Source organism: Medicago sativa, chromosome 4, assembly GCF_051527215.1.
Source record: "Medicago sativa cultivar Bolivia chromosome 4, Bolivia_mono, whole genome shotgun sequence".
Lineage (NCBI taxonomy): Eukaryota > Viridiplantae > Streptophyta > Magnoliopsida > Fabales > Fabaceae > Medicago > Medicago sativa.
The window spans coordinates 29,901,410-29,919,470 of NC_140752.1; the positions used below are offsets into that span (position 1 = coordinate 29,901,410).

Here is an 18,061-nt window from a genome sequence, read left to right on the forward strand (position 1 = left end):
AACTGAGTTTACATGAACTAAAACTCAGTCTTAACTTACTTATGTAAATTCAGTTTACACAGTGTATGTAAACTTAGTGTATGTAAACTTAGTTTACTTAACTCATGTAAACTGAGTTTACATACACTACGTAAACTGAGTTTACATACACTATGTAAACTGAATTTACGTATACATAATAAAGGGTATATTAATAACTTTGGGGTGTAACTTGGATTATTTGGGGTGTGGGTAGTATCTGTCAGTATAAAATTATTACAAAATTCAATTAGTCAAAAAAAAAAAAAAGCTAAGTCAAAAAAGTGAAATTCAAAGAAATTAATTCCTCCACCCCACCTACAAGTCTCAACCACCAACCATGGTGGCACAACCGTTCTCTCTTCTCATCCATTCCACAACCTTCTCTTCCTCCCCCTAACCCCTCCCAACCACCACAACACCGACGCAAAATCCCAATTCAAAACGAAGAACCATCGAATTTGAAATTCAACAGTGATATCTCATGTCAAAATCGGAGAATTCAATGGGATTAGGATCAACAACATCAACAACATCATCTCTATCATCCAAAATTCACCCTTCCAATCATCCACCAGAACTCGATCCTTCTTCCTACGCTCTTGAAAAATTCAAACTCTACGAAACCAGAGCGGTTAGTATCATTTTCTTTCATAACTGTATAACCGAACATTCATCGATTAATTTTGATTTTGTTTTTTTTTTTTTTTGTGATTGTGTAGAGGTTTTACTTAATTGGAAGTGATCGGAATAAAAGATTCTTTCGCGTGTTGAAAATCGATCGATCAGAACAGTCTGATCTTAGTATTAGTCAAGATCCTGTTTTGTATTCGCAGCAGGAAATTAAGAGTTTGCTTCAGCGGATTGCCGAAGGTAATCGAGCTACCGGTGGACTTACCTTCGTCGCTAAAGTTTTTGGAATTGCAGGTTAGTAAAGAGTTTTTACACTCTCAATCAATAATAACTGTTTTATTACTAGAAACAAATAATAACTGTTTTATTACTAATCAATAATAACTGTTTTACACATGCTTATTCATTAGTTGACGTGGCAACAAATCATTCGATGTATTTGTAAAATAATTGTATACTGATCGTGCATACTCATTAAACTCTGTTAGAAACATTTGACTTTTAGTATAACCAACTCGGAACGGAAGTCATGCACATAATTGGTTGTTTGATTGTGATGTGCTGACAGTGTAAAAGTGTATGAAAACTAAACCGTTGTAATATACTCGCAGAAAAATAGGCACATTAGTTTAGTGTAAAAGTGCATGAGAATTTGATAGTTGTTTGTGATGTGGTGACAGTGTATTGCTAGTTGTTTGTGTTGACAGTGTAATAGGCGTGTATTGCTAGTTGTGTAAATTTGGTGGTTGTTTGTGACGTGCTGACAGTGTAAAAGTGCATGAAAATTAAACTATTGTGTTATACTAGTAGAAAAATGGGCACATTAGTTTAGAGGCTTGTTTGAATAAACAACTTATTTGCAGTTTATATCATGAGTGGTTATTATGATAAGTGCTTATGTATAAGTTCTTTCTATAAAAAAAATGATAAAATAAAGTTAAATTGTTTTCGTATAAACTATAAGTTGTTTTCTGGAGAGGAAAATTTTATCGGACAGTTGTAAGACCGACAATGTTGTATGGAAGCTAGTATTGGGCAGTTAAGAACCAACACGAGAATAAAGTAAGTGTAGCAGAGATGAGGATGTTGGACTGGATGTGTGGTAAAACTAGACGGGATAGGATTAGAAATGACAACTTTAGAGCGACAAAGTTAGGGTAGCACCTATTGTAGTAAATATGGTGGAAACTCTGCTTAGGTGGTCTGGCCACGTGGGGAGAAGCTTTGTAGATTCTGTCGTAAGGAGAGTAGATCAGATGGAAAGTAGTCAAATCACTAGAGGTAGAGGAAGATCTAGAAAAAATATATGTGAAACTAAGATCTAGAGATTAATTAGTTGGATATAATTAGAAATAAGGTATATGATTGAACATTATGGCATTGTTTTATCTGGATTTATCTAAAATTTAATTTCAAAATTCACATTGTATCTTTTTATATTTAAATTTGGAAAGGAACCGTGTTGTTAAAAACAAATTTGTACAGACAATAACTCCGACAAAAATTACTAGGTACTCTTGGAGTTTCCTTTATATTATGAGTTTGATGATATAATACTTTTATATCTATATATCTTTTGTCTCTAATCTTTAGTTTAAGTTTCAATATAGTCTCGCTTATATACCAGATCGGTCATTTTTGTCAATTATGATCCCAAGGCTGTTAACTGTGACATTGTTTTAGTCTATCATCTTTGATTTTGTACAAATAAGATAAGACGATCCTTATCTTTAACTTTTGTTATGAAATGGTGCTTTATCTTTATTTTTAGTTTTTATTTGGTCCAACAAATAATGTCGCATAAAGTAACAATTACAAATGTTATTAACGGGATTGGGAGCTGATCATTTTGGTAAAACTTTTTACACATACCATATATATAAATAAATTTAAATTTCAAACATAACAAGTAATTATTCTTATCGATTCTCTTGTGTTTTTCTAGGCTGCATCAAGTTTCTCGAGTCTTACTATTTGATTCTCGTTACTAAGCGCAGACAAATTGGTTCTATATGTGGCCATGCAATTTATAGCATCAAGGAGAGCCAATTGATTACAATTCCACATGTGTCAATTCAATCTGATTTAGCTCACTCTAAAACTGAGCTAAGGTAATTTGACTGCATCTAATAGCTGCAATCAAAATTTGTTGATCTTTATAAATTGAACTGGGGAACGACTTAACATTGCTGACTTCCACTGCAGATACAAAAAACTTTTGTCCAGTGTTGATTTGACCAAGGATTTCTTCTTTAGTTATACTTACCCTATAATGCAAAGTTTGCAAAAGAACGTCTCATCCGATCAAGAAGGAGGGATGCCATACGATAATATATTTGTCTGGAATGCTTATTTGACACAAGCTATCAGATCTAGATGCAATAACACCATATGGACTATAGCTTTGGTTCATGGCCATTTTAGGCAGGTTTGTTTTTTCATTTGTGCAGTCTGTCAATGATGATTGTTTGTTACTGTCAAATGTAAGCTTATATATTCTTGTTTTAAACACGTGTTATCATTAAACATCCATGATTGGTTTTCAGTATTTGTAAATTATAGTTATCAAAGCAAGAAAAACATTGTTCAAAATTTAGTACTATTGGGAATTATGATTCTTCGGATAGAATAGACAGTTGATTTGGAGTAAAGCTTTGGTTCCTGTTCATTTTAGGCAAATTTGTTTTTCTTAGTCTTGTGTGTCAAGGTCATTGATCATAGTTTGTTATTTGTTTAGTCTAAGCGTAATTACTCTTGTTTTCAGCATGCATCTCCGTTAAAGATTCACGAATCACGATCAATTTACAGTATTTGTAAATTACTTGCTTTGAAAGCAATTTGTACAAAAAATCAAGAGGAACATTGTCCAAAATTTACTACTATTGGGAATTAGGATTCCTGAGATATAGAATCATAGAAAAAAACTTGAATTGGTTCAATGCTCATTGTCTCTTCTTGGTGGCTGTGCAATAATGGGTTGATGATACAAACATGTTTCTATATGGGTCTATCCGACAGAATTTCAGGTTCCTTTACTGTTTACCTTCAAGCAACAATTATTACCAAGTGCTAGGGTGAGAGCAAGGACTGAAAACAGAATATGATGTCGGTAGATGAGTGGAAAAACTGAGATTCATCATTTAAATGTCATTCAAACATGTCTTGATTTAAAACTAATTTATTAAGACTTTATTTTTAAATAATTTCATTTGAAGTCTTCTTTTATAAAACACAATAGAATCAAACATGTTATTGACTTTCTTGACTAACTTCGTTTTTTTCTTCAGTTAATAATAAGATGGCCTTTAGATTCCCCTAGTGGTATTCTAGTAAATCCCATTTCTCTCCCTTTGCTCACTCTATAATCTGTATGAGGGAAAATAATTTTGGATAGATACAAAAGGAGACCCGACACAATGTTTAGAGTTGTCATGTGGCTACGAAGTTGTCGGTTCAAGTTGTGGAATGAGCCTCTTGCAAATGCAAGATAAGGCTGCTCAGAGTAGACCCTCAGTGGCTTAAATCCTGTTTCTAGTCAACCTCCCACTCCATCACTACTATTGTTTTTGAAAATGAAATTTCATACAATGTTCCCAAAAAACGAGAATTTATATAGATTAACCATGATGTATATTTATAGTGTTAGTGGTAGCACATTATATTTTTAATGCTGTAGATTTTTATGCGCGCTTATGTGGTGCTCCCACAACTTTCTAGGTCCATCACTACTAGCCATGGTGTGAACTTAATAGCACCAGGTTGACCTTTTTTTTTTTGAACTGAAACATAATATATATAGAGATAAAATAGGGATAGTACTGTTTGGGTTATAATATATGCTCTAAAACAGTAAAACATGTAAAGCAAGAAGGAAAGAGAAAGAGTTGACAACGCTGAAACCATTGGGAAATTTAGTTCATCCATACAAGACTTTTGATTGAGATGAACTTCTATGCCTCAAAAGAGCTATTTGATTGTGATTGATATTTTCTTAGAGTATCTTTGATTATCTCATAAGATTAGATTCTTATCTTAGAGTATCTTATAGCTTGTTTGGAATAGCGGTGGATTTGCATTTTTCGTGTACCGATACAGATTTAACGTGAAAAAGAAGAAGCTACATTTTGTAGCTTTACAGAAAACGCACGTTAAGCTTGCATTCACCGCAGAAACAAACAGGAGCTTTGACTATCTCTATTAGTTCCATATTTCTGAACTAACGGTAACCAGTAACTAAAGCTTACTAACTACATATATGTCTGAATACTATACGTAAGACATAATTCATTGCCTTTTTCTTTTCTCCGTAATTACTTGATTTTATTGTCCTGTCAATCAGTTTATGTTGTAAATAATGAAGTTTTACGATTATTATTAGTAATTTGTAATTGTCCCATTAGTCATTAGTCAGGCCCATTAGGTTAGAATAGCCTATATAAACACATCAGTGGTTGTACATTATTTATCTCTGAAATATAATATTAAGTTTTCACAGTTTATTTATCCAGAGCCTTTGTCATTGTATAATCAATTTAAGATCTATAAAATTGCAGGCTCGCTTATCGATCTTTGGGAGGGACTTCAGTGTTTCCTTGATTTCTCGACGCTCTAGACATTTTGCAGGGACACGGTAAGTTCATGGTTTAATATTTTATTTATATTTCACTTTCTAGTTCTATGCAATTGAATCAGATGTCATGAAATCATTGGGATAATTTAAATTAGATAGCTATTTAAGTTTCTATTATTCAATTTAAATTTCTTCCTTAACATTGTCCTGCTAAATGAATTGGAATATGTAGTAGTAGTTAAATATGGAATATTCTTTGTTGTCATAAATTATCTGTATTGTGTGCAGTGTCTATCTGGCCATAATTAAGTTGTTGGATTAATTTTCTTCATCAAGAATTATTTTTGTAGTTACTTGAAAAGGGGAGTGAATGATCGAGGGAGGGTTGCTAATGATGTTGAGACAGAGCAGATTGTCCTTGATGAAGAAGCTGGCTGCTGCAAGGGCAAAATGAGTTCAGTTGTGCAAATGCGTGGATCGATACCGCTTTTCTGGTCACAAGAAGCATCAAGATTTAGCCCTAAGCCTGACATAATTTGTAAGAATATAGTTGGGATTAGTATTAATCTGTTCATTGTTAAATTCTACGCTGTTGTAACACTTTCCTTTCGATCTTTTGTCTCCCCCTGTTTTGACTTCCAGTGCAGAGATATGATCCAACATACCAGGCAACAAAATTCCATTTTGAAGACCTTGCCGAGAGATATGGCAATCCAATTATTGTTCTTAATTTGATCAAGGTAATTCCTAATAAAAAATAATAATGAAGCTCACAAATACTAATAATTGTTCTTACTTGTAAAAAAAAGTAATGTTCTTCCATTTCCCCATCCCCATTTCAGAATAGCACTTTCCCATGGTTTTACAAAATGGCTTCTCATTGGGAAATTTAAATTTCAGTCTTAACTTTTTCTTGTTCACCACAACTAATGTTTAAATAAAAATGACCAAAGATCTGAATGAAATGGGCACTGCCTAAAAATGTAGCATATAATATTTTATCCAACATTCAATACCATAAAATCTTCTTTTGGATAGGATTCTTTGCTTTGCTTTGGTTCCTAGCAGTTTATGGTCAGTATTTTTTTAAATTGGTTTCTTGGTGCACATTAAGATAAATAATAGATATTTTGAGCTAATGCTGAAAGTTTCCTTTTTGGTTGCTGATGTTAGGATCCCTGATAATGAGGTCATGTTTAACTCCTCTCAATAATTTCTTTAAGCAAAAATGGTCACAAGTTTTGAAATGATACCACGACAACAATTTCATGAAAACAAGTTTGCAATATTATTATTTCTCTCCGTGTTATCTTAAACCCATATCTTCAGCAAGAATTAATGTTGATCCTTCATTTTTTCTCTGGGTTTAGTAGTGTGGAAGTGATGATTTTTTTATAAAAGAAGAAGAGAAATAATAAGAAGATTGAGTATGATAACGGTACGATATGATTTATAGTAAATTGATAGTTGCTTAATACATATGAGAACAAAGTGCTGTTGTGAAGAAATAAGGACATCAAGAAACAAATCACAGTAATAACTCGGTAATATGAAAACTAATTTTTGGGATATAACTTTTGGGAAAATCCAAAGTCTCACATTGAATAGAGATAAGGTCTGAAACGAGTTTATAAAGAGTGACATTCCTCAATTTACAAGTCGGTTTTTGAAGGATGAGTTAGACTCAATATAAAACTTAACAATAACCTGAGATATTCCAAGATTAGAAATTGATCTTGTACGATAAACTAGATTTTTTCCCTTTTTGCATATTTATTTCTTCATTGAAATATTCTCTTTATAATTTTTGTGGCTTATTTAAATGATAAAATGTAGACAGTTGAGAAAAGGCCTCGAGAAATGATGCTGAGGCGTGAATTTGCAAATGCTGTTGGGTATCTGAACCAAATTCTACCAGCAGAGAGCCATCTTAGATTTATTCACTGGGACTTTCACAAGTTTGCAAAAACGTGAGGATATTAAGCTTTACCATATTGTTCTTCAATACCAGTCTTTTCATTTTTTCCTGCAGTTTTATTTTAAATCTGACTATTCTCTATTATGCCCTGCTGTTTTCAAAGCAAGTCGGCCAATGTTTTGGCAGTTCTAGGAGCTGTAGCAAGTGAAGCACTTGATTTAACAAGTTTTTACTATAGTGGCAAGCCCAACATCGTAAAGAGGGCAAACAAGAGTAATCGAACAAGCACAGGAAGGTAGGATCCAATGTTTGAATTGTTAACTAACATTGAATACAATTTTTTTCTTGTTTTACATTTATGTTTTAGTTATATCGTAGCTGTACTGCAAAAATATCAATTTTTTCCGGTGTTGTCTACACAAATCACACAATGCCATGATGTCTTAACATGAATTTGGTCCAATGGCATCCCATTTAAATCTATTTTTGCTAATCGGTTTGACCTTTTTACGGTTCTGTTTCTCCGCCTTGGATGATTGGACTATTCTCCATCTCATCCACCCTCATTTTGCTGGTGCTTATACAATTATTTCCCATCGTTGCCCAAACCACCTATGGTAGTGTAAGGTAGACTATCATATTTTTCATAGAAGGTGCTACCCTGATTCCTTCAAAATCTTTCATTCTCAATTCTATCTTGTCTTGTGTGGCCACTCATAACATTATCATCTCTGCATTATTAAGCTTACTTTGCTGTTGGCCTTTGAGTCACAAGACAACTTTGTCATGTGTACTGTATCGTGGAGAGTGAACAACAGAGGATAATGCATTAAAGGAGAACAACAACAACAACAACAACGCCTTATCCCACTAAGTGGGGTCGGCTACATGGATCAAATGTCGCCATAATGTTCTATCAAAGACCATATTTGGATCCAACTCATTGACCTCTAAATCTTTTCTAATGGTTTCTCTAATAGTTTTCTTAGGTCTTCCTCTACCTCTTTTAACCTGACTCTCCTCCATTTGATCTACTCTTCTTACCACGGCGTCTACGGGTCTTCTCTCTACATGTCCAAACCATCTAAGCCTATTTTCTACCAACTTTTCTACTATAGGTGCTACCCCCACTCTCTCTCTCTAATGATGTCATTCCTAATCCTATCATGTCTAGTCTTACCACTCATCCAACGCAACATCCTCATCTCCGCTACGCTTACTTTACTCTCGTGTTGGCTCTTAACCGCCCAACACTCCGTACCATACAACATTGCCGGTCTGACTGCTGTCCGATAGAACTTTCCTTTCAGCTTAAGTGGTACTTTCTTATCGCACAAAACACCTGAGGCTCTTCTCCATTTCAACCACCCAGCTTGAATACGATGATGTACATCAGCTTCTATTTCTCCGTCATTTTGTACTATGGACCCAAGATATCTAAACCGTGTAACTTGGGGTATGATATGATCTCCAACTTTCACCTCTAAGGTAGACCCACTTCTCCTTTTACTGAAGTTACATTCCATATATTCCGTCTTGTTTCTACTCAGGCGGAAACCGTACGCTTCTAAGGCTTGCCTCCAAGTCTCTAGCCTCCCGTTTAACTCCTCCCTCGACTCACCAAGCAAGACTACATCATCTGCAAAAAGCATACATCTCGGTGCTAACTCTTGGATGTGTTCCGTCAGTACATCCAAAACTAAAGTAAAAAGATAAGGACTTAGGGTTGACCCTTGGTGCAGTCCTATTGTTATGGGAAAATCTCCGGTATCCCCATCCTGCGTCCTCACACTAGTCGAAGCCCCCTCATACATATCCTGGATAGCTCTAATATAGGCAATCCTCACCCCTTTCTTCTCCAGGGCTTTCCACAAAATCTCTCTAGGTACTCTATCATACGCCTTCTCCAAATCAATGAAAACTAAGTGCAAGTCTTTTTTATCCGTCCGATATCGCTCCATCACGCGTCGAAGTAAGTAGATCGCTTCCATAGTCGACCTCCCAGGCATAAAACCAAATTGGTTATCCGTAACGTGAGTCTCTTTTCTTAGTCTTCGCTCAATTACCCTTTCCCATAACTTCATGGTATGACTCATTAGCTTAATTCCCCTATAATTCGCGCAATCTTGTATATCCCCCTTGTTCTTATAGATTGGAATTAAGGTGCTTCTTCTCCACTCGTCCGGCATTTTCTTCGTCCTCATAATCTCGTTGAAAAGTTTTGTGAGCCACCCAATTCCTCTATCGCCAAGACTTTTCCACACTTCGATAGGTATGTTGTCCGGCCCAACTGCCTTGCCATTACTCATCCTTTTCAACGCTTCTTTCACCTCGTGCTCCTGAATCCGACGATAATAGTTATAGTTTCGGTCCTCCTCTCTGATGTCTAACCTGTTAGAGTCTGGTAAGATCTCATATCCTTCGTTAAATAAGTTGTGGAAATACTTCTTCCATCTATCCTTAATATCTCTCTCTTGCACCAAAACTATACCCTCTTCATCCTTAATACACTTCACTTGGTCCAGGTCTCTTGTCTTTCGTTCTCGTCCCTTCGCAAGCTTGTATATAGATTTCTCCCCCTCCTTGGTACCTAAAGATTGGTATAATCCTTCAAATGCTTGAGTTCTCGCTTCGCTCACCGCCTTCTTAGCCTCTTTCCTAGCTATCTTATATTTATCCCAAGTTTCGGCATTTTTACACTTAGACCAATCTCTAAAACAATCTCTCTTGATCCGAACTTTACTCTGAACACTGTCATTCCACCACCAAGATTCTTTACCCCTAGGTCCAAAACCTCTAGATTCTCCCAATGTCTCTTTTGCCACCTTCTTAATCTCATGAGCCATCCTCTCCCACATATCATTAGCGCTTCCATGTGGTTGCCTGAAACCTCCCTCTAATATCTTGTGTTGGAATATCCTTTGTTTGTCACCCTTTAAATGCCACCACTTGATTCGCGGAGCCCCGCTACGGTCTCTTCTCTTTGCCCTCCTCTTAACCCTTACATCCATCACCATTACTCTATGTTGGGTAGTTAAGCCCTCTCCTGGTATGACTTTACAGTCTAAACAGATCTTCCTGTCTGTTTTCCTAATGAGAAAGAAATCGATCTGAGAACAAGAGGCCCCACTCTTGTAAGTGATGAGATGCTCCTCTCTTTTCCTAAAACACGTATTTGCTATTGTAAGATCAAAAGCCGATGAAAAATCTAAGATGGAATTTCCCTCCGCATTTACCTCCCCGAGACCATACCCCCCATGCACGCCCTCGAAACCTCTCGAAACCCTCCCTACATGCCCATTCAAATCCCCTCCTAGAAAAATCTTTTCTCCTAATGGAATATCCTGAATTAATCCTTCTAGCTCCTCCCAAAACTTTACTTTAAGGTGTTCTTCTAGTCCTACCTGAGGTGCATAAGCGCTAATTACGTTAAAGGTGTCTTGTTCCACTACACACTTTAAGGCTATAATCCGATCTCCTATCCTTTTAACATCCACAATATCTTTCTTCCACTCCTTATCCACAATGATGCCTACCCCATTTCTCGATCTAACTTCGCCCGTGTACCAAAGCTTAAATCCTGAACTATCTAATTCTCTCGCCTTTTTCCCCACCCACTTAGTTTCTTGTAGGCACATAAAGTTAATCCTCCTCCTAGTCATAGTGTCTACTACTTCCATAGATTTACCCGTAAGAGTACCTATATTCCAAGTTCCAAAACGAATCCTACTCTCATGAACTAGCTTCTTTACCCGCACCCGTTCACGAAGATGTGGGAACCCTTGCTTATTTTTCACTACATCCAGGCGGCGATGCAGCGGCCCTTGCTCATTTGACACTGTACTCGAGCCATACAGCGCGTTGCTTCCGGGCAACGACCTAGCATTCACACTATTTCGTATTTGGTCCATGTCATAGAGATTCGACAAAGTTTTACGTTGGCTGTCGAGGCCTAACACAACCCTCTCCATTTTACCCGGGCTTGGGACCGGCCTTGGCAGGATTATAATGCATTAAAGGAGACTTTATTTATTTTTTTAATGATAATTATTGACCTATGTTGAAGTTGTAAGATTTTAGATCAAAGGAAAAGAAGAGAGAACAATAAGAACGTTGAATATTATTGATGGTGACTTGATAGTAGCTTCCTGATACTCGATATTTATAACCAAGTGATTACTCAACATAATATAATTTAAATCTAATAATATCTTAACAACCTACAAGAGCTCTAACTCTTCCCTTGACTTGTCATGGTGGGAGACAACATTGGGTTGTCCATCATCATGATTATTTTTATTATTATTATTTAGATTCAAATGTCATCATTTGATCAATATACCTGACCGTGCCTAGTGACATACGGATTGGTGGTAGTTTGTCAATGGTGGTGTGATTTGTGTTAAGTCTGGGAGATTCTTATGTTTCAAAACATTGTTGAAGTTTTTATTTTGTATCTGTAAAAGAGCAATATGTTGCTCAAGGGAAAGAAAATTATATTTACATTTCAACATCTCCTTGTATAGGGATGCTTCGTTGAGAGATCTGACAGCTAGTTCTGGGGATCTTGCAAGGCTTGGAATCAGTAGTGAAGGGCTAAATTCTATGGCTAATCGAGATAGAGAGACTGACATGAATCATCAGAACAAAGATGATTATTTTAATAGTGATACACCACATTTTCAGAGTGGAGTTCTCCGTACCAACTGCATTGACTGCTTGGACCGTACAAATGTCGCCCAATATGCTTATGGCCTACAAGCTTTAGGACGCCAGCTTCATGCAATGGGTTTGTCTGATGTGCCAAAAGTGGATCCTGACAGTAGTATTGCAGCAGCTCTAATGGATATGTATCAAAGTATGGGAGATGCTCTTGCGCAGCAGTATGGTGGTTCTGCAGCTCACAATACTGTATGACGTATTTTACATGATTTTAAATTGGCGTAATCTGTAGGATAAAGTGTCTAATTTTCTTATTTGTATCTTATTTCTGATGTGATAATTGATGTATTTTCTGTGAATTTACAGGTGTTTCCAGAGAGGCAGGGAAAGTGGAAAGCAACGACACAATCAAGAGAATTTTTAAAATCCATAAAACGATATTACAGTAATGCTTACACGGATGGTGAAAAACAAGATGCAATAAACTTGTATTATTCCTTCCACCTATTTTATGTTTCCTAATCGGAATTTATATCTCATCTTTAATAATATTGGGTTTTTTAAGTTTCTAATATTTAGAGGGTCTTGCAACTTGTGCACTAATGGCAACATGTTAAGAAACTCAAAGTTAGATATTTTGCATTGAAGAGAACAATTTTTGTACTTTTAAGAATTTGAATACACAACTTTTGAGATAGAATTACTGTGTAGTTCTTTAACACGTGCACTTTGGGTACATGTCAGCATTTCCATATTTAAATTTAAATACTTTAGCCCGTTGTTAATTTTGCCTTGAATAGTCTAAAATACTGATGCCATTGTTCCATTGCCAGATTCTTAGGTTACTTCAAACCACAGGAAGGAAAACCTGCTCTATGGGAGCTTGATTCAGATTATTATCTCCATGTATCTGGCATTGGAGATGATCTTTTTCCTGAGAAGTTGTGAGTCCTCCTTGTTACTTTCTTTATTTATGAGCATTCCACTTTATTATTTAATGATTTGTGCAGTATCTATTTTTATTTATTTATTTAATTATTTTTATTTCCTTTTTATGATTTAGTTTCCTTTAGAGAGAGTAGATTCATAATTGTGATTATTCTCAATCCCCACGTGCGGAGATTTCCCTATATGTACGGCACTACAGTGTTAATTTCGCAAGTGTATCATTACATACTCATATAGGAGAAATTCATTTGTTTCAAGTTGTCATCAGAGCACAAGGTTTTGATCTAGCAAATTGGGAGTTATATATGTCAAAATATAACCTCCCTTCAAGTTGTCCTTATCCTGTATTTTGTTTGTACTTCCAAAAAAAAAAAAAAACGACCTCCCTTCTGTTAGAAGTTATTTATGTCAAAATCCATCCCCGATGCTTCTATAATTTGTTAAATTTGATCTTGCTATTCCCATCTTTTATATATGCTGTTTATTTACCTTTCCGATCTTCAATATCTTTTTCAAATCTGCAGTTCTGAACCAAATCTTAACTCTTCTGGGAGAGACGGAACAATCTTCACCCCTGTACCAGCTTGCAGAGATGATTTCTCACGCATAAAGCTGACATCATTTGACAAGTTAATTGAAAAGACCTGTAGTACAATTAAAAATGTAAGGCTTTCCTGCGAACCTGATCAGAAGCCAGGTGGAGTTTCTGGAAACAGTGGTGTAGCACCTGATGCAGCGTAATGTCTTATTCTTTGTCTCTGTTTGATGATTTTAGTTCTGTTAGAAACCTTGAAACAGGATTTTCAGAGGGAGCGGTGAGAAAAACAGAGAAAGGAAAGGAAAATTAATACTTTTGTAGTGTTTATTGAATTAAAAAGAACCTAAGGAGACAACTCTCATTCTAATGGTTTCCCCTTTTATAGCACGGCATATGCTTAATCTTCAAATCTAAATTTCTGAATGCCTTCCTTCTATCTTGCTCCTATTACGTAGACCACTGTACTGAACTATCCATCCCTTTAAATATTCAAATTATAAATAACTAAACTAACATCTAACTGTCTAACTAACTCAGACCCTGCTCCCATTTATTTTTACTATATTAAAATTGTAGAGTGCTTTCCTTTGCTCATTATTTTTTATTTTATTATGTGCGCTTGTGAATACTAAAATTTTTCCTGCCATTTGTTTTATCACTGGGTTCCTCTACCTCTGCTTGGTGATTTATGATGACAATAGTTGACATTGTTCCTTTGTTATTGCTTCTTAATACCTCCATTACCGAGTTGTATTGGTCAGCATGATGCATTGTTCCTCTTTTTAAGCAAAATTGATATGCAAAAGCATCACTGTCAATTTGATTAATTGAAGATTGTCTTTTGACATAATATTATAGTCCAGAGAAACTTACAAAGTTTTTTATTATGATTTTAACTCATGCAAATGGGAAAATGTTGGATTTACTACAAACTTTTACACTCTTATCCAAAATATTCATAGAGTTCATTCTTTAAATTACTCAACTTCAATTGACATTGAACAACATCTAATACAAAGGAGCCATTAATTTGTTTGTTAAAATCAGTATAATTTTTCACCAATCTCTCGTTTTTAAATATATTCCCTTCATTTTTATACATATAAGTTCTTTGCTAAAACTTTAGTTGCAATGTCAGTTTCCACTTCCCTGCCAACCATGTGTAGTTTTAGGTGGGAAATAGTGGGCGGAGTGTCAGCCTGTGCGATGTAAAAATAATACGTGCTCTTGGTATCGAGAGGTAATTCTTGTTGATTCACTGCTTGTCTGTTATTTTTATCCAGTGAGATACAGCTTAAAAGCCCAAATTGGCTTTTTGGCCAGAGAAAGTATGAAGAAGGTTCCTCTGCTGCAAAAGTTGCTTCTAGTGAAACCGATATTGAGGGATGTCAGGCTATTGACTTTTGCAACTTGAATTGGCTTTCCTCTGGTAATGATATGAATGAAGAGGATGTTTTTCAAAGGTATGTATCTAGAACGTGCATTATCCTCACAAGGCTTTGATGCATCTTCTATATATCCTTAGAAGTTCACTGTCCCATTTTGTTATTTTTCCTACGTAATAACATCCGCATATCAGATAACCTCTGTATATTTAGTGCATTGTGATTTGTGAGGTTTAGTTTGTAAAGTTTTACTGATGATGCTTTTGTCAAATCCTTGACTTTTTAGGTACTTTACAATGACCTCAGCAAACGAGTCCAATGGTTGGTATGGAGGCACCCTCCTTGGTGATCAAGATGAAAGCAGTGAGATATATAGACATTATGCTGAGTTATGTCAGGTATGTTATTTCATGTGAACGAATGTTGAGCATTCCTACGCCTACCTGAAAAAAATTTCCGTGGTGTGGATCTTGGTGTAGTAATGACGGGCAGGTTGAAGGTTAATAAATATCCTTGGTCTTACTCGCGTTATATTCTGTTTGTTTATCCAACATGCAAGAAATGTACAACAACAACCAAATCTTATCCCACTAAGTGGGGTCGGCTACATGGATCAAATTACACCATAATGTTTTAATCATAAAGACATAAACCATATTTTGGTCCAACTCTTTAATCTCCAAGTCTTTCCTAATAGTTTCTCTAATATACAATATAAGGAAATCAACAAACAAATAAATAATGACATAAAGGTATTAATAGATAACAGAACATGTAGGATTTTTGTGTGTTGTGTTATTACATCTTATGCTGCCAAGATGCAGTTTTACTAGTATTTTACCCACACCTTCATCTACTTCTACAGGGACCTGCCTTTGAACTTTTCCAAGATGATCATGAAAGAGAGCAACACTACGCGGATGCTCTAAGCATGAGTTCATTTGAAATTATTAATGAAGCTGGTGTTGCAGCAGAGATGGAAGCAGCTCTAAAGGAGTATGACCAAGTTGGTGCTGACCTTGGGATCATTCCCTCATCTTGTAAATTCTTCGCTGATGATCCAAGTTGGTTGACGAGGTGGTTAATTGGGGACGAAAAAGTACCCAGGATATGATGAGCTTTTGGCATGTATTTGGAATGATTGATTTTTGTACTATTTGAACTCTTGTTTAGTCCTATGTAAAGTCATAGTCAATGTCAGTTTTCTTATCAAGTTCATTTCTTCATTTTTGTTTTGAATTATGACTCTTTTTGTTCCGTACAGGAATGTCACCTTTTGCTTTTAGGCTTTTTATTTAAATTTGTTAGTATATATATTAGTTAGGTCACTTATCCCTTCTGTTTTAAGTTTGCTACTAAATTCGATAAACCAGTTATTATCGTGTTGCATAATAACTGATTATTCCTAATGCCTATTAATGCAAGCTTTTTATTTTATCAAAAGCTAATAAAGTTTATGAAATTTTATCTTATCTTATCTTATATACAAATGGAAAGAAAATTTGCAAGCAAATCCTAGAAAAACCCTAGGTTTGCCATTGGTTTTTTTTTCCACCAAAATGCCCCTCTTGACACCAAAATGCAAGGTCATGTGATAATTTTGCCCATTGATGGTATCAATGCAATCAACGAATGCCATTTGTATCATAGTTTCTTCTATAAAAAAAGCACAATGATTATCCAAATCTTATGATGCATTCTTAAGCAACAATAAAAAATATTTTGTTAGACCATCCACAATGGTAAGGTCTTAACTATTTAAGACCCGGTACCTAATAGGTACCCCCATTGTGGAGAAATTTTTTGGAGGTCTTCTAAGACCCAGGGTTTCACTTAAGACCTCAATGCTTAAGTGGGTCCCACATTACTTTTGCTTAAAATAATCAATGTCATTGTACTATTGCTTTTCAATTGCAATTTACCTTGGTTTTTTAATGTTATTGGTGGGTCCTATTTAGACCTTTTGTTGGAGGATCTCCATTGTAGTGGTTGAGTACCTATTAGGTACTATTATTAAAAAATAATAAAAAAGTGATGTGTCAATGTGGGACCCATTTAAGACCTCAAAGTTGAGGGTCTCCATTGTGGATGCTCTTAGCCTAGATAAGAAAACAATGACTTCATTGTCACCCTATACCTAAAGACTACATCAAGGTGCAATGTTCTATGCACCTTTATCGCCACCGTATAGATAAAAGGCTAGATGATAGACTTTGACTTTAGTTAGAAAAATGACAAGATTTCAAATTTACAAAGAAAAGGTTATACATCGAGACATAGAAGTTGTAATTATTAATAGCAAGAGGGTTTGTCTTCTTTGGTTTCACTTTTTTAGCTACACGATAAAAGGATTTTGTTGCAATGCATTCCAATCTTTTTTGATGTCTTTCCACTTCTGTGTATAGCATGGAGAAGATACAAACAAAACAGCAGGAATAGGTTATTGTCAAAAACACAAAATACCTAAACAATTCAACGAGGCTCAAATTTATTGGAAGGAATTATGCAGAAGATATGAGAAATGATGGAATTCAAATCATCGTCTGGGAAGAATATTGAAAAGTTTATAACAAAAAATTAAAATAAATAAAACATCCCTTGAATTAATGATATGTTGATGTACATTCTTGAAATATTAGAGAAATTCTTTCTTTATTAAGCTGAAACTAAATCATTGTAGGCCATGAACATCAAGCTTTGGCTCAATATACTAAGTGAGATGGGTAAAATCAAATGAAGTATATAAAAAACGAAGAAAAAAAATCGTTGTACCTGAAAAATAGTGCACTATATTGGATGATAAACAAGCATTAAATTTTAATTAGATGATAAACAAAATACAATACTTCGCAAGAGATCAAATGGTAGTGCATGTTTGTTTCATCATCTATAACAGAACCATATGGATATATATTATTTCTCTTGCAAATCATGCCATAATGCTCCAAATCAAAACATAATAATTATTATAACTATAATTAAAAACATATACAGTTAGATAAAAACAAATTAAATTAAAAGCTGAGATTTGTATTAGGGATCATATATAGTCGATCAATCACCACGTATGTAGTAAGACTGGATGTCACATTTGAATTTTTTTATCCTCATATCGCATCGTTTATCAATCTTCAAAAAGAATGAAAACGAGAACAACAAGACTAAAAATTAATTCAGATTCAACATAATAATACAATTGAAAATAATAAATATAAGATAAAAAATCAGGATCAGATAAAGTGTCAGTCACCATATTACACCTTAGGGGTAACCAAAAAAAAAATAATATTACACCTTAGGTGCAAATTAAGACTGGGGCGACAATTACTATCATCACATCCAAAGAATATAATCAATAAACAAAATTGAAAAAGTGAAAAGCTATTATA

The 18,061-nt window shown here is 35.0% G+C and overlaps 1 protein-coding gene and 2 non-coding genes across 5 annotated transcripts; 1 reads left to right on the forward strand and 2 right to left on the reverse strand.

Moving 5' to 3' along the window:
* The first annotated feature begins 338 nt into the window (after positions 1–338).
* Positions 339–16,115, forward strand: ATSAC1 (Phosphoinositide phosphatase family protein). Of its 3 annotated transcripts, none has more exons than XM_085700908.1 (16): positions 339–652; positions 741–945; positions 2,597–2,762; positions 2,857–3,079; positions 5,205–5,281; positions 5,572–5,759; positions 5,864–5,961; positions 7,058–7,191; positions 7,303–7,434; positions 11,666–12,050; positions 12,168–12,289; positions 12,635–12,745; positions 13,274–13,486; positions 14,571–14,750; positions 14,959–15,070; positions 15,538–16,115. In XM_085700908.1, exons 1-16 carry the CDS (start codon positions 503–505, stop codon positions 15,784–15,786), a joined length of 2,745 nt encoding a protein of 914 aa, XP_085557034.1. In that variant the 5' UTR covers positions 339–502; the 3' UTR covers positions 15,787–16,115. The 3 variants fall into 3 exon arrangements, with proteins under 3 accessions (XP_085557034.1, XP_085557035.1, XP_085557036.1); XM_085700909.1 differs by having other exon boundaries at positions 12,635–12,742; XM_085700910.1 differs by lacking the exon at positions 13,274–13,486.
* Positions 16,116–17,708: 1,593 nt separating this feature from the next.
* LOC146927651 (small nucleolar RNA snoR4) lies at positions 17,709–17,788 on the reverse strand. The gene has a single exon (XR_015009531.1). It is a non-coding gene; the product is annotated as a small nucleolar RNA snoR4 (small nucleolar RNA).
* Positions 17,789–17,899: 111 nt separating this feature from the next.
* Positions 17,900–18,013, reverse strand: LOC146927652 (small nucleolar RNA U31b). The gene has a single exon (XR_015009283.1). It is a non-coding gene; the product is annotated as a small nucleolar RNA U31b (small nucleolar RNA).
* Between the last annotated feature and the right edge of the window lie 48 nt (positions 18,014–18,061).